The sequence below is a fragment of the Nelumbo lutea genome, chromosome 1, assembly GCF_056320005.1.
Source record: "Nelumbo lutea isolate HS-2025 chromosome 1, American lotus-T2T, whole genome shotgun sequence".
NCBI lineage: Eukaryota > Viridiplantae > Streptophyta > Magnoliopsida > Proteales > Nelumbonaceae > Nelumbo > Nelumbo lutea.
Genome location: NC_142684.1, coordinates 88155402 through 88172933, shown reverse-complemented (window position 1 = coordinate 88172933; position 17532 = coordinate 88155402). Strand labels below are relative to the sequence as shown.

Genomic DNA, 17532 nt, shown 5'->3' with positions numbered 1-17532 from the left:
CCAGGAAGAAGGCACTCCCAAGACAAATCCATTTTCAGCGCCAACACCGGTGTCAGCGCCCAAGTCAACACCAACAGCAACATCAGCTTCAATGCCAACCACATCAGCAGAAGTCGACTTCACAGCAGAAGCCGCAAGTGCCCGCAACTAGTGGGCCCAACAGAAGAAGACCCAAGGCCGTGTCAAACCTTGCCCACGTCTACTACCACAACCACCGGGGAGAGCGAGTGCCACTCAAGCCATCTAGGGACCACATTCACATCATCCCTAAGGCTAGTTCCCGTAGCAGCCCTGTGAGATACCCTTGGGGAAAAATATATGGGAATCCACACCTTAATAATCCAAAACACCATTTTGATCCTTACCTGGCCCAAGCCTACCCCTTAGCCAAACAGGACCAGCCACTGACATACCTTGAGACTGCCAGGAAAGGACTTAGCCATAAGAAACCCCAACAGAATGAGCCAACCCGACCATGCCACCAAAATCTACACCTCGGCCTTGGACGACAGCAGGTTTGGGGAGCAGCAGAAGAACCCTCCTTCCGCAACAGTGACTATAAGCGACCAGCCGAAGCCGATCTCCGAGGACGTAGATCGAATTGAGTGGGGGAGAATGTCACAGGTGACTCCTTCATCGCGCCATCAAGCACCTACAGTGAGTCATCCGAGTGCCAGCCACGTGCTTTCAAGGAGCCAACATGTGTGTCATGGGTGGGCTTTGCTTGTATTTTGTAAGGGGGACCGCCGATGGCGTAATTGTAATTACTTAGTATGCTTTTCCATTATTTTGATGTTTCATATTGTCACTCCCCCAAAAGCTTAACGTACTCTTTGAGGGGAGGTAGGTAGTCGAGTGAGCTCATAAGCGTGTAAAGGTTAAGCACGAGATCCCCTCGACACTGTACTGTGTGCTTGTGCTTACCACTGATTAATGCAATACAAGTAGCCTTTTGCTAATTAGTGTGCCTTTTTGTTGCCTTTCTATGTGTGTTTGCTTTATTTCGTAGGCTTACTCGCCCATTTCGAGTGCCGCACGGGGCCCCAAAGTTTACCCCCGTGACAAGAGGGCAGGGGATGCTAAAATAGGCCTGAGGGTAGGGGTTAGGTTGCAAACACAACAAAAGTGATAGGTCATTTCATTGTAAAAAAGTGGTTTACGAGAAAGTGGGACATTTCTTATATGAGAGAGATCACTTTTTTGACGGCTATACTATATTACACTATATATAGCTGTTTGAGCCGGTTTTACCCTGTTTATAAATTTTTAAACCCAACCTAAACCAATCAGTTGGTTTATCTATATTTTTAAACTGGAGTTGACCAAAAAATTAAGAAAACCAACCAACTCAACTCGAGTTGGGTCAGATTGGTCGGTTGGCCCAAGTGATGAACAACTCTATTTATAACCAACCAGATGGTTGGCACCTCAGGGTTGATAAATTGTTGATCAATTCGGTGGTTTTTCATATAAAGTGTACTCGGGTAAAAATTGAATAGAACCGTAACTCTGTTGATCATTAGGCCAGTTAAAAATTGTCATGTGTAGATGAAGTTAGGTGAGTTTATTTTTCTTTGTTCAACAAAATGAGCATTTTTTTAGCAATAAAACATGATTTTAATCCCAAATTTTATTCTAGGTGGAGAGGCAGGCAGTCAGCCCCTTTAAATTTTTATTAACGTTTGTTAAAAAAATCAATCAATTTTTTATAGTTTTGCAATATGCCAAACTATAGAAATGATGAGTTTCAAAACCTAGCATATTTTTGTTTTTTTGGTGGAAAGATAGGTTCATTAAGGATGCGTTTGGTTTGAAGTAAAAGGTAGGGAAAGGAAAGCAAAGTTTAGGAAACCTATATGAACCTTGTATGGGTTTCCCTAATTTTCCCTACTTTTTCCTTTAGATCAAACATAGCCTAAGGGGCCATTACTTGGTGTAATGCTAAAATCTTGGGCTTGGCTATGAGGATGTAAGTTCAAGTTTGAGAGCAGCCATGTGCCAAAAAAAGCCAAAGGTTAGAACTATATCCAATCTACCCCTCCTAAGACCCCATATAGCAGGGATCAACATTCAATAGATGGCCTTTCAAAGATAATTTTGTTCAAGAGTAAGCAAGGGTTATAAAATACCACAAAAAATGACACACCAAGGTGTTTGTTTATTAGAAATTGGGTTGTGGATTAGTGTTAAGTTGATATTTTGTGTTGTGTGTGTCTATAGTTGATGTTTGTTTGTCTTTGTTTTCATAGTTTTGTCTTATACCTAGTTTGCTTACGGGGAAGTTATCTACCTGGGTAAATGCATTTATCCTAGCAAATGTTTTATAGAAGCATTTAATGGGGTAAGTGCATTTATTAGTGTTTTTTCTGTTTCTTAGATAAATCTAAAAAATGTTTTTTTTTATCCGTAAAAGTGTGATTGTTGAAGGGATAATATTGTCTCACTTATCTAAAAATTGTTTAGATAAGATTGTCACCACTTTTGCCAAATGGAAGTATTTCCCTTTAATATATATATATATATATATATATATATATATATATATATATATATATATATATATATATAAGATTCTTCATTGAAATTTCTAAAATTATAAGAAATAAATATAAGGAATCTTATATACTTTTCTGCCACTTGGTTTTCGAGTGGCGGACGGCCTGTTTTGACAACACAAATTATAAGCAAAAAATTACGGAATCGTTCTGGCCACCGATTTTTGGGTCGATGGTTCGACCATTCGATTCGATAGATGGTCCATTCTAACAACAAAAATTACAAGCAAAAAATTGGGTGAGTGAGGTTCATTAAGCAGTACCATACGTGTTATGTCATTTGAGCATGTCTCATATGACCCAAAAATGGAACCGTTCTGGCCACCATTTTTTAGGTCGATGATTCGACCATCTGGTTCGAACAAATGGCCCATTCAGACAACAAAAATTAAAACAAAATAAAAAATGGCCAAAACCATTGAATGGGTCAACGGGTTGATGGTTTGACCGCTCGGGTCAATGGGTCGTTGACTGATTCAATGGTTTTTGGCCAAGGATCGGGATTGGGGTAAAATGGAACCGGTTACCTGGATGGTTCCCTATTAAAAAAAATGGCAATTCGACACTCCAGTTCGAATGGACGACCTGTTTTGACAACAAAATTTATAGCAAAAAATTGAGTGTGTGAGGTCCATTAAGCAGTATCATGCGTGTTATGTCATTTGAACGTGTAACTCAGATGACTCGGAAACAGAATCATTCTAGCCATTAGTTTTTGGGTTAATGGTTCGAACGAACGACTTGTTTTGACAACAAAAATTAAAAACAACCAAAAACCATTGAACGGGTCAATGGTTCGACCACTCGGGTCAATGGGTTGTTGATCAATTCAACGGTTTTTGGCCAAGGACCGGGATTGGGATAAAACGGAACTGGTTGCTTGGACAGTTCCTAATTAAAAAAATAAAAAATGACCAAAAACCATTGAACGGGTCGACTGTTTGACTGCCTGGGTCAATGGGTTGTTGATTGATTCAACGGTTTTTGGCCAGGGAATAGGATTGGGGTAAAACAGAACCAGTTGCTTGTATGGTTCCTGGGCCGAAATGTTTGTTTGTCCGAGTCAACGACGGTTCAAAAAACATGGTTTTTATGCTTTTGGATTTTCACTATTCAAAGGTTTCTTCTATTATGGGTTTTATTTGAGTGTGTGTAGTATGTTCTTTTTTTTTTTTCATTTTATGCTTATGCTTTTTGTTTATTGTTTTGTGCGTGTGTGTGTTTGGTCTTCTTCTCTAAGATCCTCCAAAACGGTCTAGGGTTTACCACCATTTTATTTATTTTCTTTTGTTTTTTCTTTGGGTTTTCTTGTACAATGTTTTTTTTTTTTTAATTTTCTTACAAGATGATCTTCTTATTTCTTTGATTGCATGTATGTTTAAATCCATCTAAAAGCAGAACTTTGGACTCGATTTTTTAGTTTTTTTCTTTGGTTTTTCCAATTTGGTAGATTTACTACCAATTTGTTTCTGTGTTTAAGGTCACTTCGTATTTATCTTTAAGGTTTTGGAATCCCTTGCAATGTCCACCCTTCCCATGACTATGACTACAAAGTTATTTCATCTAATTATTGACATATAGAAAAAGCAACCTATCACTTTGTGATGATTCCTGAACCGAATGGTCCTACCGTCCGGGTCAACTGGGAGTTCTCGATGTAAAATATAGGACAGCTATGAAATAGAACTCATAACTATCACTTTGTGATGATTTTTTTTTTTATATGAGATGCTTTGCTGAAACAATATTTAAAAAACGAGTACATGATGATCTCTAAGTCTTTATATAAGTTTCAAGACTTTAATACTTATAATTGCAAGTTTCTTATTAAGAAACCATTGCCTTTTTTAATGTAGTAAATAGCAATGTTACAATTCCATTCCGGCCCCTCTGCTAGTATATGGATTAAAGGGAAAGGGGTGGTCTCCTCTTTCGCCAAATGACAATATTTCCCTTTAATATATATGCCACCGGTTCGACCGTACAATTCAAACGGATGGCCCATTTTGACAACAAAAATTACAAGCAAAAAATTACTGAACCATTCTTGCCACCAATTTTTAGGTTTATAGTTCGGTTGTCTAGTTCGAATGGATGGCCCATTCTGACAATAAAAATTATAAGCAAAAAATTGAGTGTGTGAGGTCCATTAAGTAGTATCATACATGTTGTGTCATTTGAGCGTGTGACTCATATGACATGAAAATAGAACCGTTATGACCACTGGTTTTCGGGTTGATGGTTTGACCATCCGGTTTGAACAAACAACCCATTCTAACAACAAAAAGAAAAAAAGGCCAAAAACCATTGAATGGGTCAACCGTCGATGGTTTGAATGCTCAAGTCAATGGGTCATTGACCGATTCAACGATTTTTGGCTAGGGATCGGCATGGGGATAAAATAGAACCGGTTGCCTAGACGATTCCTAATAAAAAAAAATAATCATAAAAAATGGCCAAAAATTATTGAACGGATCAATGGGTCGATGGTTCAACCACCTGGGTCAATGGGTCGTTGACCGATTCAATAATTTTTGGCCAAGGACTGAGATTGGGGTAAAATGAAACCGGTTGCCTGGACGGTTCCCAGGCTGAAATGTCCATTTGTCCGAGTCAATGACGGTTTGAAAACCATGATTTTTTTTATGCTTTTGGATTTTCACTATTCAAAGATTTTTTTTCCTATTGTGGGCTTTATTTGAGAGCGTGCGATACGTTCCTTTTTTTCTCATTTTTTGCTTTTGTTTTTTGTTTTTTGTATTTGGTCTTCTTCTTCAAGATCCTCCAAAATACTCTAGGGTTTACAGTTTACCACCATTTTTTTATTCTCTTTTATTTTTTCTTTGGGTTTTCTTGTTCAATGTTTTTTTTTTAATTTTCTTACAAGGCGGTCTACTTTAATATCGCAAATAACAATGTTACAATTCCATTCCAGCCCTTGCGAAGAAGGTTCCCTTCGCTATTCATTCTTGACGGTGGGATCCACTAATTAGTTAACTTTTATGCTGACCAATTTACACGCCCACACCCTCTTTTACTAAAAATGAACCAGGCTTTAGTTGCATGATTTTGAGGGCTCAAAATGCCCAAAATCCATCCATCCATGCAAAAAACAAAAAAGGGGGGGGGGATTTAAGTTTGGATACCGATATCAATATTAGGTCTGTTCACAAATAAATTCAAACCGACCAACTTGGCCTGACCCAACTCGAGTTGGCTGGTTTTTCTTCACTACCGATCAGTTTCGGATTGCAAAGATGAACAAACTGAACCGAGTTATGTGAAAAAAATATTTGTTAAATATAGATATTTTAGTTTTAAATAATAAATATATTTCTAAAAAAATATGTTCTGAAATATATCAGATATATATTTCTGAAATATATATTTCCAGAAATTAGAAAAAATAGATTTTTATATATTTGTATATACGTTTTGGTTTTAAATATATATTTCCAGAAAATATATTCTAAAATATTATATATAATATTAGCACTTTGACTTCATGTGCATTTTACAAACTTAGAATTGATTAAAACCCAAAGTGACCCAAACCAACTCAAATCGACCAAATTGATTTTACTTAATAAAAGATTAATTTTGATTTGATCTATAAATAATCTGACCAAATCAGATCGATTGAAAAATACTACTAAACCGACCCAACCCAACCCATAAACAGCCCTAATCAATATGATATCGGTAGAACACTATATAAATAAAAGTATAAAACATTTAAATGTAGTTACCACCCGATAAAGACTAGAGGATTAGTTAGGCACCGCGAATGAAGATGAGTCGTTAGTGCTTACTAAAGTTATTAAAAGATTTATTGAATAAATGTTACAAAGAATTGACATGCATATTATAATATTGGGTCAGGCTAAGTGGAAGGGCCTATAAGCCTTAGCCCCAAACCTCCCTTCCTAAGGTTGGGTTGTTGTGGCATGTTAGCAGCCTGCATGCCCAAAACTGACAAAGAAAATAGTTGACATGACACATTATGAGCCCATTCTATCCACAGCGATCCTTAGACATGTCTGTGGCGATAATGTGTGGTTGCAACAAAAAGGTACCTAGTTACAGACTGACTCAAATATCAACCTGCTCCAGTGGGCCAACTTCTCTTAAACTTTGAAGATCAGGTGGGCTGGGTACTGGTACTGGGTAGGGGGTTGAGGACTGTTGGCAATTGATTTATAACCAGCAGGCAGCAGATGAATTGAATGGATATATAAATATTCGTCCCCTGCGTGCAGTTAGAGAAAGTAGAAACTCCAGCTTAGCAATAGTGACAGCTTTCTCTGTCATTTATTGATGGACTGCCTCTGCGTGCTTTCTGAGGGCGCCCTTCCAAGCTCTGCTCCAACAGTAGCTTGCTTATTGTTCGTTTCGGTCGACCATGATAGCTTGCTTTATTGTGCATATATAGCTGATTAGCTGATTGGCTGATAGCCCCTCCCCTGGTTACACGGCACCACCGTGCCCCCACCCCCAGTTCCAGGCTTCCAGCCTACGGAAACTGGAGCAACGATTCTGACTCCACAGTCCACACACCTTTCTCGTGACATTGAGCAAAGCAAAACTACTTGGATGGATGTGAGTTGTATCATCCACTCGCAATTCCACCCATCTCTCATTTACTGTAATTCGTGTCCCCACTGTACCCTTTTTCTTCTTTATATTAATTAAGACCAATCTGTATAAGGTCAAGTCAAAAATATAAAAACTAAACACTTCAGACTTGGTATCTACGTTTCATAGGTTTGATTGGCTGGTGACTCGGTGGGTCTCTTTAGAGAGGCCGGAGTTGGGTTCGTGGGTGGTCATCAGAAATTTCTCACAGGTCACAGCCTCACACCCACTTTGACCCAAGTTTATTGCTGAGCGGATTAACCCGTCTGACCCGGTAAGATCAGTTAACGGGGTACTTCTACTTGGGTGCATTTGATTCACACTTGGAATTGGAACGAGCTTTTCCCCTCACTTGTTTGGTTCAGACTGAAATCAGAATTCAAATTAGAATTAGTTAGAACGGATTCTTATTCTTTGGTCATGGCCATTCCCTCAAGTCAGAAAATCTAGTTTCACTGGAAATGAAAATAAGATCCTAATTACATCCAATCAATCAGTTGGAATCTAATTTATTTTTTGAAGACCAAAATCATATTTCATTCAACTAAGAAATTTGTATGAATATAAAGTGCTGGTTATATTATCAAATAAAAAAACACAAAAACATTGTATGACAACAAAGAAGTGGTAACGGCGCAAAGCAAGAAATCACAGATACAAGTCTTTAGAAATAACAAAATATTCATAATAGATAAAAGAGAAAATAAAGAAACTTCCACAACAGTCATAAATTGAATCAAAACCACCAATAGAAGAAACAAATGAACACATCTCCAACCATTCAAATAGAGGAATAAAAACAATAACGATTTACATAACTTTAACTATCGAACCGGAATTAACTAAGACTTTAACAATCTAAAATCATAACCGCCAGAACTGGAATAAACTGAGACTTTAACCACCCATAAATTTGTAATGGTTGGAACTATTATCACCCGAAGTGGAACCAACTGAAAATTTAACCACCTAAAAATTAAATCGTCCCAACTGATATTACCGGAACTAAAACCAATTAAAATATTAATCACCCAAAAATGTAATTGTCAAAATTGTTATCGTGGGAACTGGAACCACCCGAAACTGTAAGTACCGATGATTAAAACAGGAAATGATTGATTTTCAATTTTTATTTTTTCATGAATTTTGCGATGGTTCCAAGGAAGCACCACCTCCACCAACTTTCAAAATTGGAATTTGGAATACTTAACTGGGAGTCTAGGACCCACAATACATCAGTTGTCAGTGATGATCTCACGTGAGGCCCCAATATTCCTCTTGAATTTCTTTCTAATTTAACCAATTTAATATTTATTTATTTAATTGTTTAATCAGCGCAGGTATCATACTTTCCAGGGTGATACAGATACGCTGCTACCATTACATCAAAGCTGAATGACGTTGGCTCATATTGATTGGTCCAGTACCATTGTTTGAACGAAGCGAACGGTATGGGATATTGGGATTTGGAGTCCACATGCCAATCCATCCAACCAAAGTCTTGTTTGGATGCTGGGATGCTGCTCGCACATGACACGCGTCACGTGACGTCCAACTTCCATCGGTAATTCGTCTAGACAAAAAAAAAAAGGTAGAACAAGTGAAAACCCTAGATTATTTTATCAATAATATTAACGGAGGAGAGACGAGAGCCAGCTTCATGTTGCTACTTTCTAGAAAGAGCCAAAAAAGTTTGTTTCTGAATTGTATCACGAACCATCTGCTCCGTTGATTTGATGGGCCACCACGTGGATCTCCAATATCCAGCCAAAAAATTCCGATACCCAACACAATCTTAACTATAATAGTATATGAACTGTATTTTACTGGGACAAAAGGACCGGGTACGGATATTATAATCTTGGAGGGCGTAGATCGAGGAATTGATGATGTAATATGTAGGCCCTCGTGTTCAAAGGCATTGATTTGGGCCAGCAAGGAAACAGAAGTAGCAATTCCTTTGATGCAATGGATTATTATAGGACATTAGGACGCCAGATGTGATTATTAATTTGTTAAGAAGGATAACCAATAATGACACCTAATATGCTAAAACAGAACGCTTCCAGTTCCAACACCAACACATAATCCCGTTCCAATATCAATAATAAGCTCCCCACATTGTCTCAACAATCCACTGCAGCCGTATATTTGAAACATTTTCTTTTCACCGGGAAATGTTCCCGATGTGCGGCTGTCATTAATAGTTGGAACGTATTGTGAACATTTGTGGATAGCAGAGGAGATGTTCCTGAATTAATAATGTAATAATGTATGATTAGGAGAGGTGCCAATCAGCTGATTGCTAAGGTCTCCTGTTTGTTGTAACGATCGATTGGGCGATGGATTATTCACATATGTTTAGCCCTTTAAAAAGAAATAAAAATATTAGGAGTGATCATGAAAATCCGAAAAAATCTAGCAAAAAGTTCTAGTTAAATCAAATTGGTCAGTTTGATATTTTTGAAAAAATTCAAATTATTGATTAACTAATATAAAACCGACAGTTAATTCTATATTTATAATATGTTATATTTTGTATTATTTATAAATTGTATGTATACATTATAGGACCAAACAATTAGTTTTGGTTCATGGTTTTTCACCCACAAACTATGGTACCGGTTCGGTTTGAAAAATAGGTCGATGATTGGATGCTCCCCTATCCCTATGCACGGTTACAACTTACAAGAGAAGGGAGATGCTCCGAACGTGCGGCTGCAATGGTCTGTTGGTAGTTAATCCTAACTAATTTCCCAACATCTTCTCGTGTCATTGTTTCCCTCTCATCCTTCACCCTCCAACTGCCACGTCAGCCTTCAGCCATCGCAGTGTCCTTCAAATTAAAATAAAAACCTCATTTATCTCTCTCTCCCTCTCCCTCTGCTGTCTTCTGTTAAGAAAAAGTCAAATAAACCAGAAAAAAGATCAACGAAGAACACCAGAAAAATATCAGAAGAAGAAGAGGAAGAGAGGAGAAGTGAAAAATATTGTATATTTTCGTACTGGGTTGTTTTTTTCAATTATATTTTTTATTGATCGTTTAGAAGTGAAAACATATTTGTTTAATCGTCTTCAACGTCTGGTCTTCGATGGATTCCGATCTTTGGACATCACGCCTTGCTGCCGCCAAACGCCAATGCACGTTGCAGCGCCATCAGAACTCTCAGTTAGGTAGGCATCCTGATTTTGTTTTGATAATTAAATGTATGATTTTTTCGGTTTTCGATTTGTTATTTTCTATAATAAAACGAATTTTCTTCCATGACAATGGATTCTAGATCGGTTGTGCATCGACGACTTTGAGGTTGAAGAGGAGGTTCGTCCTGATTTCCCCTGCCCGTTTTGTTATGAGGATTACGATATTGCTTCTCTATGTTCGCATATCGAAGACGAGCATCCTTTTGAATCGAAAGTCACTGTAAGTACTGGTTCATTTTATTCATTTGATTTGATAATTTCATTCATTCATTGTTTTGATTTTTCATTGATATTCCGGAACGAAAGAATTTCGGGCATTGGTTATTGATATGTCTTTGTTACAGAGTTACTATTCTTTTGAAACGAGGTCCTTGTAAAAATAACGCATATAGGGACTACAACCATATTTTTCTTTATTTCGGCTATGGTTCATTGATACCTCTTAAGTCTTAACCAAACAAAAAACAACAAAAAGAAAAGAAAAAAAAACCGAAAAAATCACTTTTATTCCATATATTTTTATCGGATGAGAAAAGAAACTTTATTTTGTTTTATGATCTTCTTGCATTCTGTTGTTGTTATGAATAGTATGGGGGAAAAAGGTTTTTTCTCTATTGGTATCAAGAGAGATAACCAAAGGTTCTAGTTTGTCATCTTGTCGTTGTATACTTATCAATAAGAGTTTGTAAGGTAAGAGGATTAGTCGGCCTGTACCTTTATCTATCCTAAATGTGACATTGCAAAGCGCATTTGGTTGGGGTTAATGTACACAGTGATATTTCTTTCAAGAAGATGTACTGGAGAATGTGCCTTCCCGTGCATCAGGCTAGGCATTTGGATTCAGGGAAACTCTGGAGCATCCGTAGGACCTTTCACCTTTCTAAGGTTACTCTGTTTTGGAGGGGAAGGCCAGCCCATACATGGGGAGAGGATGTTCTCTGTAACATTATTTATTTATGTAGATTATAAGATGACTTGTTTCCAATCTGTTGTGTAGAAACTCCGCTTTTCTGTTTGAGATTTTGAGTTTCTAGTTTGCTTCGATCTCATTTATATTGCATGTAATTGATATTTTAGGACAGTGAGTGGGTTTTAGGGCACTGAGCAAATTTAATAGCTTAGATGCGCATGAGGTGATCAAAGAGGTAAATACCCTTGATGAGACAAAATATCTACCCTTTTCTGTTTTTTGTTTTCCTCTTAATTTCATTGTAGGGTTAGAACTCTACTTTTCATCAGTGCAGCCATTTCCTACACTATGCACAGGCCAACCAATGGGATCTTAACCACAGTTCTCTACTTAACTTTAGTAGTATCCATCCATTGTCTATCCTGGTTAGTGATATCCAGTTGATGTAGGACCAGCTCAATTCTAGTCCTTAGAGAATGTTGAATGGTCTTCTTTGATAAAATATTTATGGCTGTTGATGGCTGTAATGGCTTCTTGAATGAACAAGAAAGTAAATAGGAATATAAAGAAGAGAGAAAAAAAATACCTGGAATTACTCACAGGGTGCCTAGAATCGCTCCAGGGTATGAGAATCACTCAACCATAATTAGCATAAGCTGAAGAAAACTCAATATACTACATTGCTCTTTGTGTAAAACTTCCATACATATTTATAGACTCTAAACTCATAATAATCCTAGGAGTCGAACTGTTAGACTCAATAATCCTAGTAGGACTCAAACTAAGTTGGCATATCCTATTTCAATTCAAAAAAGACTCAATAACTACAATCCTACTTATGCAATGACTCTAAAATTTTAAATATAAAAAACTATAAATAGACAGTCAAACCCTATTATTGGACCCTACAGAAAAATTGTAAAATGGCAGAATTATCCCCAGTTTCCAAAAATACGGAAATACATAAAATTTCGCAAAATTCCAATTTTGACTCTTCAGCTCCTGCATCACCAGTGTCGGGGTTCCTTTTGTCTTCAGTTCAGACACAAAACTTATTAAGGATGGACTTGCTTTGGCACCATTTATTTTTCGGAGAAGTACGGAAGGCCGTCAGGCCCAACACAGATTTCTGATTTCCACTGAAGAGCTATAAACATTCAAAATGGCAACAACCCACACTCTATGCACCAACGCCCACCCGTGAATTGGCATCAATTCCGAGCTGGCATCTACCCCAACAGTACTCTGTGCCTGTAAATTCTGACCCTGGGCTGAACTGTCTTTCTCCCTCTTTCTTTTGTCTGTGTTTGGGGGGGGTATTTTTCTCCTTAACATATCTGAAGTGGTTCTTCATTTGCAGAAAAGCTAAGCAAGGGAAAGGAGAAAACTAGCAATAGTATTGTTAAATTGACAGAGATACGATTAGGTGGTTTTGTTGTGTTCTTCGACTTGTTTATATACCAAGTTACTTACAGTTACTTCTGATATCTTTACAGCCTAAAGAAGAAAAGAAGTTACCTGTTCATCTGACCTGAATTGCATAATCACTTAAGAATCAAGTGCCTTAATAAGTAATAGCATATGAAGCGAACTACCTTGCGACTTTGATCCTTGAATATTTGGTTTCCTATTCATGTCCATATATCCATAGAACTCGGAACTAACAATGGTGCCCTTCTCAGTTTCTCCACTTAAAGCCATTTTCAGTTTGCTCACTTATTTCAGTTCACAACTTTGTGCTCTTGCCTTTTCTTTTGGGGGGATGTATGAAGTAATATGATCTTAACTAGTGAATGGATTCTGGCGAAAGCCTCTTCCAATGCATTAACAGGATCAGAACCAAGAATTACAGAACTACCTTGCGACTTTGATCCTTGAATATTTGGTTTCCTATTCATGTCCATATATCCATAGAACTCGGAACTAACAATGGTGCCTTTCTCAGTTTCTCCACTTAAAGCCATTTCCAGTTTGCTCACTTATTTCAGTTCACAACTTTGTGCTCTTGCCTTTTCTTTTGGGGGGATGTATGAAGTAATATGATCTTAACTAGTGAATGGGTTCTGGCAAAAGCCTCTTCCAATGCATTAACAGGACCAGAACCAAGAATTCCAACTTGCTCACTTTCTTCACTCAAAAGCCATTTTCACTTTCTTATATCATTTTTCTTATACAAGGTTAAAAAACAAGAAAACTTATCCATTTAGTGGTCCTTTCCACAACAAGTATTGTTCATCTAAATGTTTCTTCAGTTTTCACTTTCCAATGTGTGAGATTGATGAAAATAATATTTGACAGATGATTTTGTTGTCAAGATTGTTATATTTTCACTTGCCTGCACAAATTTCTTACCCTTTTCCACTCTTTTCTTTCTGCCCTTCTGCTTGCAGGTTTGTCCCATTTGCTCTGTTAAGGTTGCGAGGGACTTGCTAAATCATATTATGCTGCACCATGGACACCTATTTAAGATATCCTTTTCATAGAATTGACTTTAATTTTCTTTGCCAATGAAATTGCCTATTTTAAGTTAATTTTTAGATGATTTTGGAAGGGTATGATTATCCAGATGCAGTTATTGGGTTACATCCATTTAATGAAAAGCCTCAGAGTTGCTCACCTTAACTAAAGTTCACTTGCAGAGGCATCGCAGATTACGCAGATTTGCTATTCCCAATAGTCAGACATTGTCCTTGCTGGGGTGGGATCTTCGTGAGGCTCATATGCAGGTTCTACTAGGAGGTGGTGGATACCGGTCAAATAATGCTAATACATCTAATGCAATTACAGATTCATTCCTTTCATCATTTGTGTTGAACTTCCCAGCATCTGAAGCAGATGAAATATCAAAGTCTGCAGTTTCCAGTGCTGAGGATACTTCTGTAAAGAGTACAGTATCAACTCAGATTTGGAAATCAAGGTACTGGATTCATTTTTTATTTTTTTATTTTTCATTGTTTTGAAATTTAGTAATCTATGTTTTCCATAGGTTTTTCTCTTTTCTTTATTCTCCTTTTATGCTGGTATTTTTGATGTTTTTGAAGTTTAGGATTATTTTGCTGCATGATATAAGCTTCATCAGGAAAGGCAACGAGAATTGATTTTTTTGATTGGATGTTGATTTTTTTTAACCCATCGAAAGAGGCATCGATCATTCTCTATATGATACAATTCTGATGCAGATAAATGAGGATCTTTATTGATCAAAACTGTGGAAAAAGTGCTAGCCCTTTTATTTTGCTCATAACAAAGATCTTTGCATGCACAAATTTTAAATTTATATAGCCAAACATTGTTGTTTCCTTTAGATCCCTCATCTTAGAGTGATCTCTATAATCTAGTTCCATTGAAGTCATTGAAGTTTGTACTAGATCACTAGAAAACCTATCCTTTAGGCAATGCAATTTTTTTTTTGTCTTTGCAATAGGATCTTGCTCATGGGGAGTGGGAATTTCTGGTTTATGTATTAACATTAATCATTTCTTCTCTTGATTCCAAATATGTTTGCAGTATAGATTTTTCTAAGTTTTCTGGTAAACCACTTAAAGGCACTTAATTGTTCTTGTTGTATAACATATAGATTTTGTGGACTTTCACTCAGGCAGGAAAAGCAGGGCCATGCTTATGTACTGATCTACAACTTTCTTTTCTTTTTGCACAGTTTTTTTATTGTACTTTTCAAAATTTCCCTTTATTTGGTCTCTCTATATGGTACTTGTGTTTATCACTGTGAAAGTGCTATTAATAAAATGGTTGGGTATTGATCAAAATAAATAAATAAATAAATAAAATGTGGTTATTGGGGGGGAGGGACAGTTGAGCTTATTGGAGGTTGTGTGGTTTTGTGCATGTGAGCACCTCCCGTGTGCATATTGCATTTTTTTGGGCCAGTGGATTGTTGGGGTGGTGGTCGTCCAGAGAGTAGGAGGGAGTGAAGACAGGTTTGAATCTATGGATCTAACATCACCTAAGAATTATCTTTTCACAAAAGAAATTCAAGAATTATGAGCAACTTGGAACTGCTCAAAGCGAGGTGCTATACACATTTTTGATAAATAGATCTCCATTGAAAAAACCAAACACACTTTTTTTTGGTTGTGAGGGTCAGTGTGAGTTTTTCATTTGGCACTTAACAAGCTTGTTTTGTTCACTATTGATCAGGGCTTCATTTTATTTTTATCTAAGAAAATAGGTCCAAATCGTCAGCCTAAAATAATTGTGACAAGCAGGAATATATCTTCAGTGAATAAACGGACAAATCAAATTGTCTAAGAATTCCATTGGTAGCAGTGTATGATTTTAATTTTTACTTTGGTCGGGGGAGAATGGATGGAAAAGTGGGGGCAAAATGTAGCCTTGTCTAGTTGCAGTTTATATTGCAATGAAGGCTCTTGTGTGCACAAGTGGCATAACCCTCTTCTTTCCCTTTGTTCACTTGTTCTGTGCACATATGTTAGCATCTGTGATGCTACTATTATCCTTGACCATGAATTGGAAATTTTGATGTGATTAATGTTTGGTGACAACAAATGAATCCTGGAGACTGAGTTCTGACATTTTTATATCTTCTTTTCGCTTGCAGTTTTGATTCCTCACTGAGTCATGAAGAGAGAGAACAGAAAATCAGACAGGCTACTGGGAGAGCTGGTTTTGTCCAGGATCTGCTTATCTCAACTTTATTTGGGGACTAATGGAAGTAGGGGGGCCCCACCAACAAGAGGTAAACGAGCAATTGCGTAATCCTGATTGGAGGCAGTTATGGGGTCCTAGTGGTGTTTAGATGCAATTATATAAACCTTGGGATAGCCCAATAAGTGCCTTCTCTGGATGTTCCACTCAAAAGCAACAGTCACTAATGGTGTTGGGAACGTCCATCCAGTTTACTGTCTGTTGACCAAGATATTCTATTAATGAAGAAGCAGATGGTCTACTAGTATTCTGGTATTGACCATTTCACCATTTTATTGTTTCCTCCCCTAATTTTACCTACTCAGACAATTCTTGCTTAATTTGTTAGTAGTAAGAAATTGGATTTAACTTATCCTGTGTCATTTTCCAGCTCAATAGCTATGGGGCTACTTGCATAGTTACCATTTTTCTCAGCCGTCTTCTTCTACATTACTGCCCCAGAAATTAAGTCATTTTTGTCAGCTAAATAAGGTAAACCGGTCTGTTCTGTGTAAGCGCCCCTGAGCATTAATGTTTAATGCCAGAAATTGTTGATAGTGATGCATCATTATATAGATTCCAGTGGAGGCTAGTAAACAGAAAATTTAAGGCAGTGATCAGGAAAAAAAATTACAGAAAAAGTTAAGGGTACTTATTTGTGTGCCTCCATTTACAAAGGGGAATACATTGTCTTTAGAACTGGTAAATTTTAACTAACAATTACTGCATAGAGGTGTGCTTTCACCCAGTCAGGCAGTAGACGTGGTGCCAACTAAGAAAACCCAGAAGATTGCTAGTCCATCATTCTCAGTGAATTCAGGTCGCTCATTCGTACTCAGTGTCAGAAAAATAGTGTTCACCTTTTCCATTGGTTGAGTCCAGTCCAGGGGAGATAGATTGTAGCTTTTTTATTTTTGGGCTTACGATTTTTTCCATTCTGAATCACACAGGCGTTGGGTATAGATAATTCGATTCTGATTTCAGGGAATTTCATTTCTGATTTCAATTTCGAACCAAATGGACCCTTAAAGCATAATTAGATTATTAAAACACTTCTTAGAAAAAGGTTTGAGGGCACCAAGCCATCAATTGCAAGGCATTTAGAAATTATAAAATCATTAACTGTTCATTAAAATTTTAAAATATCATTTTCTTAGAGCCATCAAGAGGGTTAGAAATATTTAGAGAGGGAGAAATAGAAGAAAAATATATAAAAAAATAAGGAGAAAAAAAAACAAAATGCTGAGAGAGAGATAGAGAAACGAAACTCAGCAGCGCAATTGAAGGAAGACTAATTGAAGGATCCTATGAGGATTAGAAGTCTCTCTCTCTCTGAATCTTAAATCGTTCTCGGTCTCAGGGAGCTCGGAAAAGTCAGATTGAATTCTTACAAACCTTGAGTTTTTCATCTTTGGAAGTTTTAACCGTTGTGTTGGATTCATCGTTAATTCTTGCAAACCTTGAATTCTTGCTGTGTTGGAGTTTGGAGTTCAGATGCAACATATATTACGATAGAGTTTGGAGTAAGGTGTTCACAGCTATTAACGGCACACTAACGGTTTGGGG

The 17532-nt window shown here is 37.2% G+C and overlaps 1 protein-coding gene across 1 annotated transcript; it reads left to right on the top strand.

The window, feature by feature from the left end:
- Window positions 1-10054: 10054 nt before the first annotated feature.
- Window positions 10055-16339, top strand: LOC148875974 (protein DEHYDRATION-INDUCED 19-like). The gene is made up of 5 exons (XM_088966812.1): window positions 10055-10364; window positions 10472-10611; window positions 13692-13769; window positions 13935-14218; window positions 15881-16339. Exons 1-5 carry the CDS (start codon window positions 10283-10285, stop codon window positions 15987-15989), a joined length of 693 nt encoding a protein of 230 aa, XP_088822938.1. The 5' UTR covers window positions 10055-10282; the 3' UTR covers window positions 15990-16339.
- Window positions 16340-17532: the final 1193 nt, after the last annotated feature.

Excerpts from the sequence above, each read along its gene's own strand:
- LOC148875974 (XM_088966812.1), top strand. The coding sequence starts at position 10,283 with ATGGATTCCGATCTTTGGACATCACGCCTTGCTGCCGCCAAACGCCAA. Across the intron at positions 10,365-10,471 it reads CCATCAGAACTCTCAGTTAG|ATCGGTTGTGCATCGACGAC; the intron begins GTAGGCATCCTG and ends AATGGATTCTAG. Across the intron at positions 14,219-15,880 it reads ACTCAGATTTGGAAATCAAG|TTTTGATTCCTCACTGAGTC; the intron begins GTACTGGATTCA and ends TTTCGCTTGCAG.